Source organism: Lynx canadensis, chromosome B4, assembly GCF_007474595.2.
Source record: "Lynx canadensis isolate LIC74 chromosome B4, mLynCan4.pri.v2, whole genome shotgun sequence".
NCBI classification, from domain to species: domain Eukaryota; kingdom Metazoa; phylum Chordata; class Mammalia; order Carnivora; family Felidae; genus Lynx; species Lynx canadensis.
The window spans coordinates 38426036-38450348 of record NC_044309.1 but is presented as its reverse complement, the minus strand read 5'-3'; the positions used below and the strand labels follow the sequence as shown (position 1 = coordinate 38450348).

At 43.1% G+C, this 24313-nt stretch overlaps 1 protein-coding gene across 1 annotated transcript in view; it reads right to left on the bottom strand.

The window, feature by feature from the left end:
- PRMT8 (protein arginine methyltransferase 8) overlaps positions 1-24313 on the bottom strand; it is a 95703-nt gene that overhangs the window by 43365 nt on the left and 28025 nt on the right. Inside the window, exon 2 of the mRNA XM_030321449.1 lies at positions 12122-12307. Within this exon, the coding sequence (XP_030177309.1) occupies positions 12122-12307 (186 nt within the window). The remainder of the gene's footprint in view (positions 1-12121; positions 12308-24313) is intronic.

Sequence of the window (24313 nt, the reverse complement as noted above, 5' to 3'; positions counted from 1 at the left end):
ACAAACATTCTTGTATATTTTTGAGGATATATATTCATTTTCCTTCAGTAAATACCTAGAAGTGGGTTTGCTAGTAGGTGTTTAATTTCATAAGAAAGTGCCAAACAGCTTTCCAAAATAGTTGCTTTGGTTCATGATCCCACCAGCAATGTATGAGCACTCGAGCTGTTCTATATGCCAATAACTTAGTATTATCCCTTTTTGAAATTTTATTCATTCTTGTAGATATGAACTGGTATCTCATTGTAGTTTTAATTGCATTTCCCTGATACCTATTGATGTAGGTAAATTTTCATATGCTTATTGGCTATTCATATAGATCTTCTATGATGTGTCTATTTGAGTCTTTTGACCACTTTTTTTCTAGAGCTATTTGTCTTTTCCTTATTGAATTGTAGGAATTTATATAATTCTGGAAACAAATCTTTTTTCAGATATACATGTTGTTAATATCTTCTTCCGATCTATGATGGGTTTTTTGTTTTCTTAATGTTGTCTTTGAAAAGCAGTTTTTAGTTTTGACAACGGCCAACTTTTTAGGTTGCTTTGTTTTTATTTTTTTAATGTTTATTTATTTTTGAGAGAGACAGAGACAGAGCGTGAACAGGGGAGGGGCAGAGAGAGAGGGAGACACAAAATCCAAAACAGGCTCCAGGCTCTGAGCTATCAGCACAGAGCCTGACGTGGGGCTCGAACCCACAAACCCACCCAGGTGCTCCTCTTTATTTTTTAAAACATTTTTAAGGTTTTAGGTGTTTTTTAAATTTTTAATGATTAGAATTATTTGTGTCTTGTCTAATCTTTGTCTACCCCAAGGTCACAAAAATATTCTCCTATGTTTTCCTCCAGAAGTTTTATAGTTATGGCTTTTACCTTTAGGTCTATGATTCATGTCAAATTAATTTTTTATGTGGTGTAAATTAGGGATGTGAGTTCATTTTTTACACAAAATAGATGGTGTAAGCACCATTTATAGAATAGACTATCATTTCCACCATCGAATTACCTTGCCAACTTTGTCAAAGTTTAATTAACTATATATTGGTGCATTCTCTAATCTGTTCCATATATAAGCCAATTCAAAACTAACTCAATTTCTGTAACTTAGTATTAACTTTGAAATAAAGTAGTGGGGCACCTAGTGGCTCAGTCGGTTAAGTGTCCGACTTCAGCTCAGGTCATGATCCCATGGTTCATGAGTTTGAGTCCCATGTTGGGCTCTGTGCTGACAGCTCAGAGCCTGGACCCTGCTTCAGATTCTGTGTCTCCCTCTCTCTCTGCCCCTCCCTCGCTCACACTCTGTCCCTCTCTCTCTCAAAAATAAACCTTAAAAAAATGTTTAATTAAAAAAAAAAGAAATAAAGTAGTGTGAGTCCTAGTTATTTTACAAGGTTATTCTGTTTGTTTTTTTTTTTTTTTAGATCTTATGCATTTCCATATACATTTTAGAATCTGCTTATTAATTCACAAAGAACAGCCTCCTGGAGTTGATTGGAATTGCACTGAATCTATAGATGAATTTGGAGAGAATTGATATCTTAGCAATATTGAGTTTTACAATCCAAGAACACTGATACAGACTTCCATTTATTTAGGTCTTCTTTAATTTCTCTCTGCAATGTTTTACAGATTTTAGAAGTCTTGCATTTCTTTCATTAAATTTATTCTCAACTATTTTTATTTTATGGTACTGTATATGATTTTCTAAAATTTTATTTTCTGATTGTTTTATGTCACTCTGCATATGACCTTGCATTTTGCAGACTTGCTCCCTTCATATACTAATTCTAGTGTGATTTTCCATAGATTCTTTTGTTTTTCCATGTAAAAAAATCTTCTCACTTGTGAATGAAGACAATTTTACTTTTTTTCCTATCTATATGTCTTATATTTTTTGTTCTTTTTTTTTTTTTTTTTTTTTTTTTGGTGCTTATTTTACTGCACTGGCAAGGACTGCCATGAAGTAAAACATTCAATAAAATAGAAGGCCGGCATCTTTGTTCCAATAATATATAAATGTCACCACTGAGTATAATGTCAGCTGTAGGCTTTCTATGAGTCTTTTTTCAGATGAAGAAGTTCTATTTATAATTTGCTAAGAGCTTTTATCATGATTGGCACTGAATTTTGTCATGTGCTTTTTCTACATTTATTAAAATGATGTGTGACCTTTCTCCTTCATTCAGATAATGCATTGACCTCCATAGATTGTCTTCAAATGTTGAGCCAACATCTTGTCATAATGTATTATCGTTTTTAAATATTGCTAGGTTTTATTCACTAATATTCTGTTGCAGATTTTTCTATTATATTTATGAGACATGTTAACCTGTAATTTTCTCTTACCTTCTCTGGTAATCAGTAATGCTGACTGAGCTTATGACACAAGTTAGAAAGTGTCCTCTCCTCACATATTTTCTGAAAAAGCTTGTGTGAGATTGGTATTTTTCTTCTTTAAATATTTGACATATAATTCACTAGTAAAACCATCTGAGCCTAGAGCCATTTTTGTAGGAAGATCCCATTTTTTTAATGTTTATTTATTTTTGAGAGAGAGAGAGAGAGAGAGAGCACAAGCATATGTGTGGGGGAGGGACAGAGGGAGGGAGAGAGAGAGGGAGAAAGGGGGAGATACAGAGGGAGAGAGAGAGAGAGAGAGAGAGAGAGAATCCCAAGTAGGCTTCAAGCTCAGTGCAGAGTCCAATGTGGGGCTCAATCACATGAACTGCAAGATCATGACCTGAGCGAAAATCAAGAGTCAGACACTTAACTGACTGAGCCACCCAGGCTCCCCAGAAGATTCAATTTTTTAATAGATGCAGGACTGTTTTAGTTTTCCATGCATTCTTAGATCGGTTTTGACAAAGTGTTTTTCTAATGAATGTATCCATTTCAACTAAGATATCAAATTTATGGGCATAACATTGTCATAATATTCTCAAATTACCAGTCGAATATCTATATGATCTATAATGATGTCCTTTTCTTCATTTATATTATAATTTGTATTTCATCTTTTTCTTGATTAGTCTAAATAGAGCTTGTTGACTTAATTAGTCTTTTCAAAAACTAACTTTTAGCTTTGTTGATTTTCTCTATTGCTTTATTTCTACCTCACTGATTTCTGCTTTCATCTTTATTATTTGCTGTTTTTCAACTTACTTGGGTTTTATTTGTTTTCTCTGCTTCATAAAGTGGAAGCTTTGACCATTGATTTTGCACTTTATTTTTGTCTAATGAAAGCATTTAAAGTTATAAATTTCCCTCTAGGTTTTGCTTTAATTACATTCCACAAATTTTCATGTGTCTGTTTCTAGCTATAACAAAATACCATAGACTGGGTGGCTTAGAAAACAAACATTTATTTCTCACAGTTCTGGAGACTAGTAAGTCCAAGGTCAAGGAGGCAGCAGATCCATTGTCTGGTGAGGACCTGCTTCATGGTTTGCAGATGACCATCTTTACCTTGTGTCCTCACATGGTGGAGAGCAGAGTGAAAAGGCAAGCCCTCCTATATCTTTGTATTTTTCAAAGAATACTTTGTAAATTTATTTTGGTGAGAGAAGGATAGATCATCTAACAAATGATGCTGCAGTGCCTAACTATCTGGAAGACAATAAGGCTGGACCAAAACCTCACAGGATTTAAAACATTACTTAAAGATTAAATAAGTATTTAAATATGGAGGAAAAAACAAACAAACAAAAAATAACCTTAGCAGAGCTTTCAGGAGACTGTATTACTTTTCTATTGCTGCTGTAACAAATTACCAAAAACTTAGTGATTTAAAACAACACAGATTTGCTATCACACAATCTGGAGGTCAGAAGTTTCATACAGGTCTCATGGACTTGTCAGGTATTGGCAGGGCTGTGTTCCTTCTGGAAGATCTAGGAAAGAATCCATCCCCTTGCCTTTCATAGCTTCTAGAAGCTACCTGCATTCCTTGGTTCATGGTTCCTTGCACCTTCAGAACCAGCAACTGCATCAGTGTAACCTCTGCCTCCATTGTCATCATATCTCATTCTCTAACTCTGACCTTACTCTTCTGCCTTCTTCTTTAACTTATTGGGACTCTTGTGTCATGTCTCCTCTTATAAGGACACTAATCCCATTCATGAGGGCTCCACTTTCGCTTTCATGACCTACTTACCTCCCAAAGGCCCTACCTCCTAATACCAATATCCTGGGGATTAAGATTTCAACATATGAATACTGAGGGACACATTCAGTCCATGGCATTGTATTTTCATTATCATTCAGTTTCATTATTTTCTTTTTTAAATTTTTTATAAGGTTTATTTTTGAGAGAGAGACAGAGCATGAGAGGGGAGAGGCAGAGGGAAAGGGAGACACAGAATCTGAAACAGGCTCCAGGTTCTGAGCTGTCAGCACAGAGCCCGATGCAGGGCTTGAACTCACGAACCATGAGATCATAACCTGAGCTGAAGTTGGACACTTAACCCACTAAGCCCCCAGTTTAATTATTTCTTAATTTCTCTTGTTATTTCTTCTCTGGTCCTATTTTCAGTGCTGCTTAATTTTCAAATATTAGAGATTATCTAGATAATTTATTGTTTTTGGTTTCCAATTTCATTATGATCAAAATAACATACTCTGCATGATTTCAATCTTTTGTAATGTGTTAAGATTTGTTTATTGCCTGGCATAGGATTTATCTTAGTGAATGTTTCAATGTGTATTTGAAAGAAGTGTGTATTCTTTACCTTGAGAATGCAATGATCTACAAAAGCCAATTAGGTCAAGTTATTTGATTGAATTGTTCAGATTTCTACATCTTACTAATTTTGTGTGTGGTTATTTTTTCTATCAATTATCAAGAGAGAAGTGTTTAGAAAAATCTTTAACCATGGTTGGGGATTTGTATTTTTCTCTCTCTAGTCCTGTAGATTTTGCCTGATGTTTTTAATGCTCTGTGCACACGGGTATGACAATTTTGTAATGTGTCACCTTGGCGAGGCTACTCTGAATTTCCATAATTCTCTTTCTACTATGTCACCAGCTAAAGTGAGTCCCAAAGAAGATTCTTATGAGATTTGGAAGGTAGAAGGGGGGCAGAAATCATTTTGTAGTGCACACTTGTCAATGATGATGTGTTGGCTCGCTTTGTTGGCATGAAGCAGAAGCTGGGCCTTCTTCAGTTTCTTTGTCTCCTGGGCCAGGTGTGTGTGTTTAGCTTCATGATAAAATGCCCAGCCTCTATAGGATATGCCCACCACGGAAGTCAAAGGCAATAGAATGGACATGTCTTTTGGTCTGTCCTCATAGGGTTCAAGCTTGTGCATATTGGTTCTAGCTAGTCCTGATTTCCCCCTATTTTACATTCATATTCCTTTCTGACTAGCTGCCCTATGGACTTCAAGCTCAAGCATCATATCAGACATGGAGACAATAGCCTTACACAATTACATGAGCCATATGTATATATACATATATGTATACAGATTTTATATATATATATATATATATATATATATATATATATCCTACTGGATCTACTTCCATAGTTGAACTCTGACTGATACAGAATATGGTACCAAGAATATCTCCTGAATATAAGGATGTGTGCTCTGAATAGGTTTTGAGTTTTCTGGAAACTGTTAGAGAGGCACTAATGACCCTGTTGCCATTGATAAGGAGGGCACTTGTCATCAATAACATGAAATGGCAAAGGAGTTACTTAAATTTTACTTACATATCTCTAATAAAGTACCTATGGAAACCAGATTCTGGTTGAGCAAGTATTTGCTTCCTTAGAACATTTTAGTTAACATGAGAAGTATAATGGGTGGGTTAGTTGGTTGGTTGTTACTAACTGTTCTAAAAAACTGGGAGAAAGAAAATGACCTCAGAGGTTTAAATTCACAGCTCAGGGTCTGAGTATAGCACCTGAAAGGTTCTATGACCTCTCTGGGAAAAACAAACACACAAACAAAAACATTTCATGTAGGTTCAGGATCAAGATTTCTTCTTTTTTTTTTTTTTTAAGTAAGCTCCATACCCAGCATGGAGCCCAACGTGGGGCTCAAACTCAAGACCCTGAGATCAAGATTTGAACTGAGAATCAGAGTCAGATGCTCAACCAACTGAGCCATCCAAGCCCCCTGCCAGAGCCAAGATTTCTAAAACCTAAATCCAAAGTCTAATCCTGAAAGTACCTGATTACAACACAAATTGCATTCCCATCTTTGCAAGGCCTCTTTTGTTAAAGTGAGGCATCTGTTGGGAAGGAACAGGATCTTGAAAATTGGAATTGGAACACATAGACAACATATGATGAAAGCAGGGCCTGAAGTTCCTAAATTACAGAATCTTCTTTGCCAATAGAAGTATCTTCCACCCCTGTCTGAGGGATTTAGTTTTCCTTTCCCTGAAGAACCATATCGGCCTACCTTGAGGTAGTTGCTTGCAAGGTACTACTGATTCTCCTCAGGACCTACTCCTGCCCTCTTTGCTGCTAACCATATAACAAGATTCAACTCTAAGCAAACCCCAAAGCGTGAGGTATAAAATGTGACTCATGAGGAGGTATGATATACACCAAAAGAGCTACATTATATTTCCCATTTATATAGATTGAATCCTGGGGAATATGTATGGGGATGTGTATGAAGGCTGTGGGATCAACATGGAGGGATAAAGTTGGATGGGGCCAAGTTTATCAATACAGGATCATTAAGCAGAAATTTTGTATTCACTGTTTTAGCTTGAGCGGCTTAAAATGTCTCTAACAGTTGATTTAGTTGGGTAGTTGAAACATGGACCTAGGGTTACCCTTCTCTAAATGAAATTTGAAATGCTGAACTTCGTTGATATGTTGAAGAGGAAGGTATCCAAAGGCTTAGAAGATTGGAATGTTAGACTGTATTTGTCATGTGAGGCCTACTCACCAAAGCCAAAGAACAGACGTTTCATCACAGCTATGAAAAATAAGTTTGCAAAGGGAGTCCAGCAACCTTAAAGACCTCTATGATTGCTCTTTCCTATAGGTCATAAATTACAACGGGAACTGCTACCATCAAACTTAAATCCCTATATGCAACAAGAATAATATCAACCTGGGATTCTGGGGAGGCTCAGGTCAAACCACAGCACTTAACTTCATATACTAGGTGGGTGTGGTTACAGCAAAGGGCTTGGAGCCAAAGCGTAACAGTCTGATTTCAGAGATATGCGGTGTTGGCCATAGGTCTCTAGAAAAGAGACCATAGTGTCTCTAGAAAATAAATAAATGGGAAGCATACTGAATTCTTATTTGATCTGTGTAAGCAGAAAAATTATAGGTCCAGTGAACAGAGGTCTGTTTTGAATTGCCAAAATCTAGAGTCATGCCCCTCAATTGATTCCTAGACTTGAGCCAGTTAACAGAACCAGAACCCCTTGAATGAAGGAAAGGCCACGTTCCATGAAGAAAACCCTTGTTACATTGCCAAAAATGGATATTGTTAATCTTTCTTCAAGTCTTCACCAAGAGTATCTGCAGCCATTACCACAGTACAGTGTGACTGCATTGGAGAAAGGAAAATAAACCAATTTTGGAGGATCATTGGACCCTGGCTCTGAACTGACACTAGTTCCATGAGACCCATTAGTTCAGGACACCAATTCCAGGAGACCCACATCCCCAATTAAGTGACCTGTTTGCCTGTGCAGAAGACAGAGGCAGATCTTGGAGAGTGACTGTAGATTATCATAAACATCATCAGCTGGAGATTCCAATTGCAGTAGCTGTTCCATATGTGGTTTTATTGCTTGGGAAAATCAATACAGAGGGTTGCTGGTTCGTTGTTGTTTTTATCAGTCTTAGAAATTGATTCACATCTATTTCTTCAACTCATAGATCCCATGCTTTTGAGCTCCCTAACCCAGAACATCATTTAGCCTGTCTCAATTTCCCCTGCTGAAGGTGGAATGATAACAGTACCTACTTCATTGGGTTGTTGTGATGATTAAATAAATGTAGTAAGTGTTACAAAAGTGTTAGTTCTGGCTGTTTGTGACAGCTGTCACCATTTTTATCCATGCAAGGAAACAGTTGAGGGTGAGCAGTAGTTGAGGAATGGAAGCAAAATAATGGCAAAGTTTTTGGAGGTTTGTCATCATGGCCATAGCTGGAAGTCCTTAGTTCTTGCCCTGCTGGAATTAGATTGGTCCAGTACTTCAGCAGATTCTGTTGTTGCTAAAGAAGAGGTTCCCAGCATCCCACCTTTGATTCAATGCCTTCCATCACTTCTTGGACCCCTTCTTCCCTCTAAGGCTCCAGATCACAGGAGTTAGGTCCAAAAGTACAAGTCCTGGGAGAAGAGTTGTGACTTAGCAAGGCTTCCCCTGATTGACCCATCAAAAGGGAAACTCTCTCCCCTTTCTCCACCCCTGCTTTAATCATCCCTAGGAGAGAATAGCCCAAAGAAGTCTCCAGACATTTCAGACAAGAGCATGTCACTCTTTGTTTAAAACAATTCCCAGCCCACAGCTGTGGATGCCTTTGTCTCCCAGTTTCCCTGCCTATTAAACACATGACAGCACATTGACTAATTGCTGGGAAATGAGGCCCTGAAGAATCTATTTCAAAAGAACCTGCAGCAAGATTGTCAAAAGAAGAGAGCTGGCCAGGAATGGGATGGGCATCCAGAGCTGGGGGCTGGGAACACAGCCCCACTGGCAGGGAGTCTTCTGGATGCTGAGAAACCAAGCCCAGGACCAACTGTCAAAGATGCTGGGAATTCAGAGCTGAGATTTGGGAGGTCCTGGTCCTGGCCCCCTCCCCTCTGAACAGAAGCCTCAGTAGGCACACATTTGTCACTTCCTCTCCTGTTCAAGATTCCATTCCTCTCAGAGACGCCCTGTGACAGAATGTCACAGTCTTCCTTCTGGAGGCTGAGTACAGAGTCATCGCTGGATGGGGCCATGGAATGGAAGTATAGAAGTATCCAGAATCACCTCTTGCTGTGTTCTCCAGCCCCAAGCAGTGCCCTCTCCCAAACTTGACACCTCTTGTTCGTATTCACAGACTAATCAAACCCAATCCATCCCACACCATGTTTCCTAAACACTCACTGATCACTATTAATCAGCAAGCTGGCGGTGCTGCTGCCCGCCCCTGTGAGCATCTTGTTAATGATGGGAGAAGACTGCCAAACGGCCAGCTCGGCTCCGGATGGTGAGGTATGGGTCTTGTCCAGACTGAGGAGGCAAAGGCATCACCGCGAGCTGTCTGGCACAGAACGGAGATCCCTGGTGCTTGATAATGAGAAACAAGCAGGCCCTGTCTCTGCAAAGAACAATGTTAAGAGTCCGTCCACATGCCCCCCTACTTTTTTTTTTATACCAGATGATCTTGGAGACCAAATAGGGTGGAGGGAAGCCTCAAGGTTGAAGGAAGCCTAGGTAGCCACCCTGACACTGAAGACCTCTGCATTTCCCCAGAAGCCAGATCTAGAGATGGCCTACGGCAGCAGTAGGAGGGATTTAATCTAGTAGTGTCAGTTGAGCTAAGCATCAGAAGTACTTCCAGATGCAAAGTGTTGCTAAAACTATTCCAGGTCAGGTTACTAAGGAAAGAAATGTTATATATGACCTGAAGGTCATTTACTCCATGTTTATTAGCTCATTCTGGACAATGCTTATATATGTTCGTGTACTAATTTTCTACCAATGTTTCATGTACTAGGTTTTTCTATCAATACATGAAATTGAGGAAAGCTGGTATAGTATTTATTTGATGACCCTTGGTGTCTTCTCCTGCTGGAGATCATACTTTCTGGTATGCCCATTGATGTGCTAACCAGACATCACCTGAGTGATCAGATTAGCAAAATCAGACAGTGCATCAAGCCCTGGGTTAGAGGCAGGGGAAGCAATTCTTGAAGGAATTACAGAGATTAATCATAGCACAGGCGAGCACATCCTAGGAGCCAAAGTTGTGGCCCAGCAAGAATGCAGCCATTCAGACGGAGGTGTCCCAGACGTCAGTCACAGGAGGCTCCATTGGAGGAATGGCTCCTGAAGATGGGGAAGGACAGGCACCAGGTACATGTCATAATTAGCTGGTTTCTCATGGTGGGGGGGGGGGTTCCAGGCAAGCCCAAGAGGAGGCATTTTGGGGAACTAGCATCTCTTCCTAGGAATCTGCCTTGAAATAGGTACCCAGAGCCACACACCTGTTAGAATTTGTCACATGAATTAGGGACAGGGTGAACTCTTGAAGATGCCCCCTTTCTGCTCCCAAAACTTCTCACAGGCCTAGGACAGGGCTCAGTGCACCACCTCACCCCAATCCCCACCAGCATGGGGAACAGGATCAGGGAAGGTACAGCAGCTCACTTATCTGCCCAAAGATGACATCTTAGCCACCAAGAATGGCAGGCTTAGCTGGCCCAGGCCTTTCTGGGCCAGGACTCCCAGAACACACACAGGACCCAGTCTTCCTCCCCTGCAGGCCCCAGGCCTAACACTTTTATGTGGACAGCAGTTCCTGGGAGACCAAACCCTGAGTCTCTCTCGGGTGAATGGGCCAGGTCCCTGAGTCTAGAATTCATTGAGGAACACTTCCTTCACTCTCTATCTCCACATGGAATTGCAAAGGAACCAGCAGGAAAAAAAATCAAAATTTCCAGGAAGAACCAAAGACCTGTTTTAAAGTCTATATGATATGGCATGGAAGTTCTGAATGAAGGCCCTGGGCCCCAAATGTGAAGGTTTCATTTCTAGCTCTCCCATTTATTAGCTTGTGACCTTGTAAGCAAAGGAAGTGAGGAATGTAAGTTGATCTGGATTCTTAAGGTCTTACATCCTCATGTATAAACTGGGGACTAATAATCTTCTTGTATTCCTCAAGTTCATTATAATGAACTTGTATTACTTCTATAAGTAGATGGCTGGGTGGCATATAGAACAATGTGCTTTTTTTTTAAAGGAATATATGATGTTAAAACATAAACAAAAGGGGTAAATACTAAATAATAAAGATTTTGCTTATTAAAAAAACAAATAATTCCAAATAATTTGGGGGCAAATAATAATACCAACTTCATAGGGCTGACCTGAAGAATAAATGAGCCAACAATGTAAAATCTCAGAACAACACCCAGCATGTTGTAAGCACTCAAAAAAAAAAAAAGGAAAAAAGTGCTGGCTATTATTTTTAAACACTCATCTGGCAATGACATTTTGATATAGGGAGGGCTTACAGAAGCATCTGATTGAAACAGAAACTTTGACACTTATTTGAAAATGCATTTACAAAGCAAACAAGGCTTCGTTCCTTTTTCACTATTTCTTCATACTGTAAGGGGATAATAGAAATATTTTCTTCGTAGGGTTCTTAGGAGGACTAAATGAAATGATACGTATGATGTGCTTAGAACAATGCCTGGCACTGAATAAACACCCAGTTAATGAGTAAGCACTCTGCAACCTGACTGGCTTAGGAAAATGCTGGAGGTGATGGGGGCAGGGGCCCAACCCCAGCCAGGAATTTTCTGGTTAGGAAGCTCTGCTCTGTTCTACAGCTAACATAAATCTTCCCTGCTGTGGTATAAGGCAAGCATTTAGACACAAGAATTTCCTGAGAATCAATCAGGGTGACAGACCTGGGCCAGGTCTTCAAGGAAGCTTCCTGCATTTCTTCCCCTGGGGATGCTCATTGGTCTAGGGCCTAAAGGGTTCATGTTCATGCCTGCCTAAAGACTGATGTCATGGCCTCTGGGAGGTCCTCTCAGCATCTAGGACTCGAGCTGCAGAGCATCTCCTGCAGAGCCAGGACTTAGAACAAGGACATCGGTCCGCCTGGATCACCTGAGCTTAGGGTCAAGAAGAGACACAGGTGCTGGACCATAAAACAAAGAAACCCTAAGCACCCCTTGCTCTCTGGCTGAGAAACACACAGACACATGTTTTCAGCTACTCACCTGCTCTGGGCCTGGCTCTGACCCTCTCCCAGAGAGGCTCACAGGAGGGAAGGAGGGCCAGGGGCCTTGAGCCACTAGGAAAACCCACTTTAAGACAGTAGACAGATGAACACATTTGGCTGCCTCAGAGGACAGTGAAGAAACAGCAGGGCTGAGCTGCCCTGTTCTGCCACCAGCTCCTCACGGTTTACCTCGTGGATCCCAAAGTGAGCGTAGGAGTCGAAGTAATAATCTCTCGAGGTCATCTCCTCTGGGTTCAGCAGCTTGGACATCTTGCCCCGTCCTGGGCAGCTGGGTTGCGTGGAGACATGATGGACACATTGCACAGGCTTGGGTGGGGCGACGGGCTGAGGGGGCTGCGGGGGGGCACTGCTCACCTGAGGGGGAAAATAAAGGGTCTGGCGTCAGCAGTGGAGACCAGCTCTTGCCCTCTGAGATGTCACCCCTGCTTGCCTCCCCTCCCTGAGCCCAGGGGTTCCAGTCTGCCACAGCAGCCACCCCTAAGGGACGAATGGACCCTTCTGGAAGTCCCACTGAGGGCCATGATTTATGGAGAGGCGCCATGCTACTGAGGAGCCAAAAAAGACGTCCATTTAACCTAATTCCATCTCTTAATAGTCAGGCGACCTGAGCCGACCCAGATCTTAGTTTTCATATGTGCTAAATGAGGACAACAATAGGCGAATAGCGAACACTCACTAAAGGGCAAGATGTATAGCGTCACATAGCACGGTGGCTGCAGTGTAGATTCCAGAGCCAGTCTGCTGAAACTTGAATCCAGCTCTGCCACTTCTGAGCTATGCAATCTTAGGCAAAATTATTAACCTCTCAGTGGCTTGGTTTCCCCATCTCTCAAAGGGGAATAAAATGATCCCCATCTCCTAGAGTCATCCTGAGGATTAAATAGTTGTATTTGTGAAGGGCTTGTAAAAAGGCTTAGCACATAATAGGTGTTTGTTAAACTGAGTCCCACCTGCATGCTTAGATGAGTCTCTGGGCTTCTCCCCCAGCAGGCAGCACTTGCCCTCCCTCCCCACCAACAGAGGCAGGTATCTTAGGTTCTGGGGTCTCACACCTCTTGTCTTCCCTCCTGGCTTCTGTAAACTTTATTCTGAACTTTGGCAGAAGTTTACTCTGAGCTTGAATACCCACACTGATGGTGGCCTCCTGCCTGCACACAACCAATCACTGTTCTTTCTGGGTTCCCAGCCCCACCATGTAGCCTGGCTCTATACCCCACTGCAGCTGCCAATCACCAGCCAGGCCCTCTTCCTCTATAGGCTAAGGGGAGAAAGAGAAGAAGTTCAGGGAGCTTTGGGGCCCAAAATTTCAGCTTGACTGCAGAAGGGTAGTCATCCCAGGAGAAGAAACTTCTCTCCCTGGAGTGTAGGAATCCAGGTGTGTGAGCAGCACAGCAAAGGTTTCAAAGCAGGACAGAAGTTTAAAAAATAGTGGGGTACCTGGGTGGCTCAGTCGGTTGAACGTCCGACTCTTGATTTCGGCTCAGGTCATGATCTCACAGTGTCTTGGGTTCGAGCCCCATATCAGGCTCCATGCTGTTATGAGCTGTTAGCTTCTTGGGATTCTGTGTCTCCCTCTCTCTGCCCCTCCCCCCCACTGCCATCTCTCTCAAAAATAAAATAACTTTATTTAATTTAAAAATAAATAAAAATTAAAAATAGAGAAGGAGTACTATCCAGTAGTTGGTCTTCTGGGACTCCTGGATCCCAATCCTGCCTCTAGTAAAATTAAAAATAGATATTGAGAGGCAGGTGTCACGGTAAATCCTGGGGCCTCACTGCCTGGCTTTGAAACACAGCCCTGCTGTTTGGTGGCTGACAAATGACCTTTAGAAGTCATTTGTCATCACTGGGCCTCAGTCTTCTCCTCCATAAAATAGAGATCATGACAAAACCCATCTGAGAGAGTGGTCAAGAAGTTTGGGTGAGTTCATGTACATGAAGCATTAGAACACTGCCTTGCAATAGTAAGCTCTATTGTTGTTGTTATTATTATTGTTGTTGTTACCATTATAATTATTATTCAGATTACATAAACACTTCCCTGCTTTATGCCTCAATTTTCTCATTTGTGAGCTGAATCAGCTCAGACTTACTATCTTCTTCCCATCAAGGGAAATAGGGAGACCCTAGGACAGAGCAAGATCAAGAAACCCAAGGGATTCCATCTCTTCATTGTGCTGTTCATACAGCCCCAAGACTGCCCTGTGCCCTGGGCTGGAAGACAGTGAGCTCAGGGGAGTGTAATGGTCCCATTTTCCTGGTGTATCTAGGCTACAGCCTTTGGGAAATAAGCAGACTTCCCAGTTTAGCAACATCAGATTTGAGGTCGGCGAGATCCCGGCTGGCTGGCAGAGGCAATCGGGGCTGCTTCATTAGAATGCAGCAGGTGTGCCCACCCTCAGCTTGGGATGTTGGTCACGGTCTCTGGGAGGCTAAAAATAGACTGTGTCAATTGCATACTCCGGTGTTGGCTGCAGAGTCACCTCTAAAGCTAAAGAAGGCTCTGTGCATGAAGCTGACCCCAATCTTGACTCTATTTAAATATATTAAAGAGAGAAAAAGTCCTAGCTGGTCCAGGCAGCATGCATGGTCAGGGTCCCAGGAGCCTCCGGCACCCCTTAGCTGCCATTCAACTCTGATTTGAAGTTTCCCTTTTCCATGAGGTCTGTGAGATTTCTTTTCCCAGCTGCCAATTTACAGTCTACCACGCACCATGCGTTGCATTCATGAAGCAAAGGAATGAGTGGATCTGATGGCCTTTCACCTCAATAACTACAGATCATGAGGATAAAGAGGTGACTGTGGCCCAGTCCTTGGTCCCAAAGACTGTCAGCCTAGCTCAGCCTCTGGCAGAGGGGACTTGGCACTCTGCCCATAGCTGATAGGGGTACCCTGTCCCAGGAGGCTGGGAGTGGGGTGGGAAACAGCAGTGGCCCATAATCCCTAGGCATTCAGCTACCTGGGGATGTTGCTTTTCATTCCGTAAATACCTACTGAGCATTGACTGCAGCAAGGCACTGTGCAGGTCCTGTGGAAGAACAGACATATAAGAAGAGTGCCCTCAAAGGTCTCTGATTTCTGGTAGGAATATAAGACCTTTGAGGGCTCTACTAGATGATAGAATAGGATTTGCTTTATAAGGGAAGCTTGAGCAAATTGTCGTAGGGGTTTCAAAGGAGAGAATTCACTTCCATTTTAAAAATCAGAAGCGCTTGGGATAGGCAGTGGGGTAGGTGGAGTGCTTTCTGAATGGATTTTGGTAGGTGGAGCTGGTGGGAGGGAATTCTGAGAGAAGGGGATAGCTTGAACAAAAATGTAAAGGGGTGGGAAAGCAGCATGCTTGTTTGAGGAGCAACTTGGCCAAAATAGTGGGAGATTCCATTGAAAGGAAATTAAGGCCAGACTAAGAGGTTGTAATTAAATGCAAGACAATGGGGAGCTGTTGGTGGTGTGTAACCAGAGAGTTCTATGTTTGAGCTCTACTTTAGGAAGATTAATGTGGTGGCAGTGTACAGGTGGGGCAAGGAGGAGAAATGTCACATCAAGGGTCTGGGGATTGGGGAGGCATATGATATTATGAGGCCATTTTCAAAGTCCAGTCAAGAAATAATGATAACCTGAAGACTGTTGTATTAGAGGGCCTGCCTGCCAGAGAAATTGCAGAAATAGAATCCACAGGAGTTGGTAGCTGATGAGATATGGGGGAAAGAGAAACGTTGGAACCCAAGATGGCTTCAACATTTCAAGTCTGGGTGACTAGCAAAATGGTGGCGACATTAACAGGAATAACCAAGTCAGCAGGAAGAGCAGGTGGGATGGGGGGGGATAATGAGTTTCCATTTGGATTTGTGAAATTTGAAATATCATTGAGTCATCTAAGAAAAGATGTCAGGCAAGCAGAGAGTAGTGCAGTTCCAGTTAATAAATATCATAAGTAAAATAGAAAGGCAAATGATAAGCTGAGAAGTACATGTCTAACATATATGGACAAAAGTGAATATCCTTAATATGCAGAGAGCTCTTATAAACCTATAAGAGAAAGGCAAACATCTTCCATTTAGCATTGGACAAAGGATCTTCCAGTCAATTCACATGAAAATAAACACAAGGGGTGCGTGGGTGGCTCAGTCAGTTGGGTGTCCAATGGCTGATTTCAGCTCAGGTCATGATCCCAGGGTTGTGGAATCGAGCCCCACATCAGACTCTTCACTGAGTTTGAAGTCTGCTTGGGATTCTCTCTCTCTCTCTCTCTCTCTCTCTCTCTCAAATAAAATTTTTAAAAAGAAAAGAAAGGGCACCTTGGTGTATCCGTTGGCTAAGCATCTAACTTTTGACTTCAGCTCAGGTCATGATCCCACATTCGTGAGTTCAAGCCCTGCATCGGGCTCTGTGCTGATGGCACAGAGCCTGCTTGGGATTCTGTCTCCCTCTCTCTGCCTCAATCTCTCTAGAAATCAGGCAGCTTCAAATTAAAACAAAAAGTTAAAACTTTTAATTACCAAATAAGCTTGACTCCTCCAGAAACTATTAAAACACTGCATTTTTAAGGGCTGCAGAAAAAATAGGTACTTTCATACAGTTCTAGAGAGGATTTTTTTTGGAAGGCAGTTTGATAAAAATGCATTAAAAGTCTTTAAAAGCACAAATCCTTAAACCCAGTAATTACTTTTTTTGGAATTCATCCTAAGGAAAGAATCATGGCAGACAACACAAAAATAGGAGTCAATCTAGAGGTTCCACAAAACAAAACTGCTTACGTAAACTGTGGTACATCCACACAACAGAATGCTATACAGCTGCTTATAATATTGTGGAAGAGTGGTTAATAAGAGAAATGTGATCACGATAAACCGTGGGCTGAGGAGAACAAGTGGGAGAAGAATAGATAGTGTGATCACATTTTTAAAATTAAAACTTATTCATGCCTGTGTGTTAAGAGGGGAGATTCAAGGAAGGCACCAGAATTGGCGGCAATTATGACAGGGTGCTGGATTACAAACAGTTAATTCTTTCCTTTCTTGTGCTTGTTTATACTTTCAAAAATGTATGCCATTGACACGTACTATTTTGAAAACAGCAAAACGTAATAATATTGGTAAAAAAAAAATATCCCAGACCTGTGGAAAGAAGCTGAGGCTGACACTCTGGGTGGAAACCTTCTGCTCAGAGAAAGGCTAAAGGGTTCACTTGAGAAAGCTCCCCAGGGAAGGTGGTAGAGGGGAATGAGGTTAGGCCAGGGAGAGGAGCTGGAAGCCTCCTTCTCTGAGGACCTTGGAGGCACCAGGGGACCTGGAGAGAGAGGCTTAGGGAGGAGTTACTTCTGTGACTGGCCCTCATCTGAGGATGTGCGATCCAAGCATTACACTCCAGTGACCAGTCAATGGTACCAAAGCAAAGACGACCTCTATCTAGCCTCACTTACCCAGAAGGACACCATGCCTAGGAAGCTGTGCAGTCACTTCTAAAGCTGAAGAAAGCTCCATGCATGAAGCTGACCCCAATCTTTACTCTATGCAAAGGTATTAAGAAGAGAAAAAATCCTAGCTGGTACAGGCAGCATACATGATCAGGATAAGATCCTTCTGCACTCCTTAGCTCTGATTCCAAGGTTTCCTTTTCTACAAGATTCCTAAAACCTTTTCCTCATCTGCCAACCTACAAAAAGTGTCTACCATGCACCATGCATTGCATTCATGAAGCAAGGTGGTGAATGGATTTGGGGGGCCATTCACCTCGATAACCACAGGTCAAACAATGAAGACAAAGAGGTCACCACGGACCAGTCCCTAGTCCCAAAGGCTGTCAGCCTAGCTCAGCCTCTCGTATATGGGACTTGCACTATCCCATTATCTGATAGGTGTGCCCTGTCCCAAGAGTGGGAAACAGCAGTGGCCCATGGTCTCTAGGCATTCAGCTACATGAGGGTGTTGTTTTACATCCCATAAATACTGACCGAACATCTGCTGTAACAAGGCACTGTGCAGGTCTTGTGAAAGAACAGAGATGCATACAAACCCTCTAGGTCCCCATATGGGCATATAGGAGCCAGCATAGGAAGCCAGGTGTGTCTGTGGAAGCTATTAAAGCTTATTTTGGTTACACCACAAAGAAAGGTCCTTTGGAAGGGCTCAGAAAACCCAGCCTTTGGCACATCTGCCTACCTTCCAGTGTCCTGGAAAGAATTGAGCAATGTAGGGGGTGGGCCTTGGGGGACCATGGTGAGCTCATTTGGGAAGTCAGAAGCCCTGACTCCTCCATAGGCCAACCAGAGGCTCTGGGTGAAGGCAGCCTTCAAACTTCAAATCATCTTGTATATACTGGCTGAGAGGGCAAACTAGGGTTGGGAATCACAGTAGGAGACAGTGGCCAGACTGACTCCCAGCCTCAGCATATCAGTCTCTCTGCAGCTGTGACTGTCACAGCTCCAATTTTCTCCCTGTGCCCAAGTTCCTTCCCACTAGACATCTTAACCCCTCTAGCCCTGCAGTGTGAGGCTTATGCTTCAGCCCTGCCTTCTCCGACCTGATGTCTGGTGCTGGTAACCATTCCTGCACCACTGTCTCTATCCTTGATGCAGTGGGACGCTTGGTGCTGCAATGCATACAGCAAGCCCTGCCTTGCTCTCCCACCTCCTCCCAAGGGCCTTAGGCTCAGGGCACTGCTTTTGCAGAAGGCTTCCTAATGCCAACTGCTCTCCCAATCTGCTGAGAGTCACCTGTCACCATCAGGATTTGTGACTTTGCCTTGTACTCTTAGTGCTAACTGCTGATTGGGACTCTTCAGACACTGTGATCTGCCTCCAGGCCTGGTCTTTCCCGGGGCGTTTTCAGCAGTTTTTCTCCCCAGTATGATCTTCCTAGTCCACCCCATTCCACTGGGATGAATGGGTCCAGGCCCCACTAAATGCTGAGATAAGATGTAGGGTTGGTGTGCCTGGCTGGCTCAGATAAATGTCCCACTTTGGCTCATGTCATGATCTCATGGTTCGTGAGTTTGAGCCCCACATCGGGCTCTGTACTGACAGTGCAGAACCTGCTTGGGATTCTCTCTCTCCCTCTCTCTCTGCCCCTCCCTGACTTGTGCTTTCTCTCTCTCTCTCTCTCTCTTAAAATAAATAAATAAACTTAAAAACAAAAAAAAATAAAGTGTTGTGGAAGCACCAAAGCTGGAGGAAACACCAAAGCTGTATATCAAAAGGAGGCTAGTTGGTGCACCTGGGTGGCTCAGTCACTTAAGCGTCTGACTTCAGCTCAGGTCATGATATCCCTGTTTGTGGGTTCAAGCCCCGCATCAGGCTGTCTGCTGTCAGCACGCAGAGCCTGCATTGGAACTTCTGTCCCCCTCTTGCTCTGTCCCTGCCCCACTTGTGCGCTCTCTCTCTCTCAAAAATAAACAAACATTAAAAAAAATTTTTTTAAAAAAAAAAAAAGAAGGATAGTTTCCTGAAGAAGTGGCATTTGAACTGGTCCTCAAAGGGTGGTTAAGATTTCCACAGGCAGGGGTAGGGATTCAGTGAGAGATTTTATTTTTCCTTTATTTTTCTTAACCTAACTCGACTTCCATCTGAAAGTAAGGGTGAGTGATAGGTGATGATAATGATGATGATCCTTAACATAGATTGAGGGCTCAGTGTGAACCAGGCAATGTGCTAAGCACTTTACAAATACCACATCTTAAAATCCTCATAATAACTGAATGAATAACTGAAATTTACAAAGAAACTGATACTCAAAAAATTCAGTCAATTGTCTGAGCCCAGGTCTAGGGTGTAACAGAGCCGAGATATGAACCATTATCTGTTGGACACCAGAGTTGATGCTTTTGACACCGATGCTGTGGTTAGCTCAGTTCAGTCACACCAAGCTTAACTGAGCTACTGCTAGGAGCCCTGTCCTCAGAAATGGGTGGCAAAGCTGGCCCAAACAGCATGCCCAGTTCTGGGGAGAGAAAGAAGGTCAACAAGGCAATGACTAAAAAGAAGAAAATGATCCGTGAAGGTAGGCACAGGTAAGTACCTCTCCAAGGTAACTGAATTCAAAAGGCAGCCAATAGTAAGTTCTATTTTAGAGAAGGAGAAGCTGAAGTCCACATAAGCAAAGGAATATGTCTAGGGTCGCACAGGTAAACCCAGAACTGGAATCTCCAAGAAAATAGAAAAAGGGTAAGGAGGGGGTAAGAGAAAGAGGTCTTAAGGAAGGAGAATGTAGGTGAAGGAATATGGAGGGGGAAGCTAGGCAGCAGGGGGCAGAGAGAAACCAGCACTTTCTGCACCAGGCAGCTGAAGCTAACCCAAGCCCATTGGGCTATAAATGGCTCTTACTGGCACCAGCCCAAGCTGTAAAAACGATTTTCCTGAGAACAAGAGGCTCCACTGGAGGAGCCAAATCCTGCTCTGTTTCCAAATGTCAAGAGAGCTTTTTCTAACCTGAGTCATCTGTCCTTAGCAGCAGCCTGCCTGGCCTGAAGTCCCATGGGGGCGGGATAGGGGGGAGTGGTGGACAGACTGCAAAGGGTGGGTCACTGCAGGGTGGGTAGAAGATGGTGTGGGAGGTGGGGTGACTCCCTGGCCAGGTCTCACTACATCCTTCTTCCCAGATGCCGTTGTCTCCCTCCCAGCTTCTTTTAGCCCATGCTCACATCTGGCCCCTGTCCCAGGGTCACCCTCAGACCCTCACACTCTTTCTCCATCCCGATGTTTACTCACAAGACTGTGAGGTAATCACTTAGAGTGAGCTCTTCTAGCACTGTGTCTGCCTTTAGATAGGGACCAGAGCTTTAACTGAAAGGAGAACATTCTAATGGTAGAAAGTCCGGCAGCAGCAAGGCCAGAAAGGGCTCTGGTGGGCATGTGGACCTCTCCTATTCATACCAAAGATCACACCAAAAATGTATAGCTCTTGTGTCTGCCTTTTGCCAAAAACAATCCTGGTTCCACCCTCATATCTACCCATGTTCCCTATCATCTGGGCTGAACATGGTTCCCAGGGAAGCAATGTCAAAGTAAGCCTCCCCAGAAGGAAGTGCTATGCTAGAGTACATAGCCCCAGATCATGGTTTCTCGTCCTAGGAATCATAAACTTGTGAGTCTGGGAGATGGGAAGAAACATCTAGATGCTGCTGGTCCCACAAGACAGTGTTGTCTTCTTGTACCTGGCCCTCCAGGGTGCCTTGGTCTGTATATTTGTCAACAGTCACCTTCATGTCCCTCACTAGAGTTTTCTCTTTAAAGGCATATACTTTCTCTAGACCCCCCCTGGGGCAAGGTCAGGCACTGATGCACGTCACAGAGTATCAGCTGCTGTCATCCACTGGGACCTTCCTGTTTTACAGTGTCCCTGACTATAACTTGGTAGAGCCCATCTTCACATGCTTTATTCCTTTAGACTCAAGTTCCCTCTGAGACTGTTCTCTCTGGATTCACCTTCCCTCGGGTCCTGTCACCCACTATTCTCAGTCCCCATTCTCTCACTGGGGGGATGCCTTGTACTGAGGAACGTTGCCAGGAGGCCTGACAGGAAGCTTGGATGAGCCAGGACTTACAGAGGGGTCTAGGGCAGTGGTTCTCAATGTCTAGTTCCCAGACCACTAGCAACAGCATCTCCTGGGAACTTGTAAGAAATGCAAATTCTCAGCCCTTACCAGAAACCACTGAATCATAATCTCTGTGGTAGGGTTTAGCAATCTGTTCCAACAAGCCTCCATGTGATTCTGATGTATCACAGAGTTTGAGCTCCACTGGTCTAGAGTTGCATTTTCCCACATTGTATTCCACAGAATAGATACTCCTAGAAAAGGGATTCCATGGTCAAATAAGTTTGGACAAACAAGCTAAAGAGATTTTTTTTTTCTTTTTGTTCTCCAGCTTTACTGAGATATAATTGACATATAATGTGTAAGTTTAAGGTACACCATAATGATTCAATATATGTATATATGAAAAATTGAAAGAGATTTTTTAATTGCAGTACTTTTAAATCGTTAATTTGCTAAAATGAATTGTGAATCTCCAAGAGGGAGTTAGGGTGTCTTTTGCTCCTAAATTTATTTGTGACATCTTTTTTTTTCTGAGACATCTATAAACATCTCTGGAAATTAATGTTCTGAGGAAACCATCTGGGTGACTCTGATTTAGGACAGTGTTTCTCTGTTAAAGTATGTATCAACCACCTTGGGATGGGTCTCAGGCCCGACCCCAGACCCATGCCATCAAAATGCCTTTGCTCCCTCTGTCTCCTGGATCAGTAACTGCTGGGAAGGAATCTATTGGATTTGTTGGGTCTGACCTCAGAGCCTGTGGGGACAAAACACAACAAGCTGCACATTTAACAAGTTCCCCCAGTGATGCCTATGAAATCCTGGTCCAGACAGAGCTGAGGACAGTTACTTGCCTTCTCCATTACTCTCTGACCCTTAATGCAGCCCCCAGAGGCCAGCCTGGCATACTCTTTGTGCCACTGTGATCCCCAATGTCAGAGCCAGGCCAAGGACACCTGGAAGAAAGGCTGCCTTAGCTCCCACAGCAAAAGAGCTGGGATTGGGTGTGAGCTCTCTCACCTTCAGTCTAGGTGACCTTGGACCAGTCCCTACCTTGCTGGCATTGCCAGGGTCATGATGTGGCTCAACTCAAAGGGCAGTCCTCGGCAGCTGTGCACACGGTCTGCGTGCTTCCCATCAGCCCCTGGCTGTCTGTGGTACAATAGCAGTGCTTGCTTCAAATCAAAATGGCATTGCACCCACACGGCACTCCCTCTGTCGCCTGGATCAGTAACTGCTGGGAAGGAATCTATTGGATTTGTTGGGCCTGACCTATTTTTTAAATAAACTGGGGCTGTTTTCCAGCTATTAGTCACTTTTCTCCCAAGCCTCCACATATTAAATTCTCTTCTTATATCCTCAGATATTTTGGCTGCAAGAGATGTCAGGTTAATTGGATGCTTGCCTCCTGGCTCTTCCTCCTTAATGGGCTTAAAAAGCAGACTTCCCCTCCACTTCCTCCCTTTTCCCTCCCCAAGGCAACAGGAGCCTTTTCTCTCCTTTGACTTGAAAGAGGTCGCCAAGCACTTGGCTTCTCTCTCCACTTTCCTGTACAGGCAAATGTGCAGAAAGACACAGCCAATGTCCTCACACCCTAACCTCTCCCAGAGTTGGACTAAGCTTTAGTCTCATATTTGGGTCAAATTGTCCCTGTTGGACATGAGATGGTTTGTGGGTCCGCACTCTAGGCTGAGTCATCTATAGAGGCAAAGAGTATCAGGCAGAAGTTGTACAGATAGTGCATCTGTGGATTCTGGTCTTGGTTCTTTCTTGCCCTGTTTGGGTCACTATGCAAAAACAACTTAATCTTTCCTACTCTCAGTTTCCTTTTCTGTCAAATGACAACAGTTATGTGTCCTGCTTCCTTCACAAACCTACTATGATGATTGAAAGATGCTGGGTGTATAAATATTCGGAGGAAATTCTAATGTGCAGTGAAAGAGTATGTGACACTTCCATCTGTGGCAATCTGAATCTATGCCCTTGTGCTATTTTTGGATGTTCTCTGGGCTCTGCTCTGGCACTAGACACAGTGGCTTTGGCTACCCTTAGCATTCTGTTCTTCTGCCTGCCTGACTCTTGTCCTCCCCCTCCATACTGTCCACTCACTAGGCTCTGTTCTACCCCCCTTCCTTGGAGCTTTCTGAGTATTATGCAATTGCTATCTTTAGGAACAAGGCCATCGTGGAAAATCAGTCATTTTTTCCAGTCCCTGACACCTGGTCTCTTCTACTCCTATTCTGAACTCATATGGCATCTGTTGATGAAGCTACTGGTTACATTTTGTTTTATTTTGTTGACAAATGGTCTCATAATTGTAGGTGTTGCTTCTACAACCAAGAAGTAAATTCCCCCAGGCCAGTGACCATATCTGATGTGTTATTGTTTCTCCTTTAATACCTGGCACAGAGCTGGGGCTCAATAAAGATGTGTTGGTTACAGTATCCTTATACACTTCAATTGGGTCAATGTTGCCCTTCATAAATATATTATGAAAGTGGAGTGAAGGAGGCTTCTTCCCACCGTGTAATCAGAGACATTTTATTCCCCTTGAAAGGGTGGAGAGATGGCAGGAAGAAAGACAAAACTGAGAAAAATAATTATCAGGATCTTAGTAATACTCAACACTCCTTGGAAGGTTCAATGGTACTCCAAATGTCTTTGTCAAGAAGTGTCTCCTGAGATTTCTAGAAGAATATATCTTGCAAATACAGAATGAATTTACTAAGCACCTGTAATTCCATCTGTACAGACTATAAGTGCATTCAAGTACAGATTCAAGCGTATTTGTTAGACATTTTCCCAACAATCTCTTCACACCAAGTA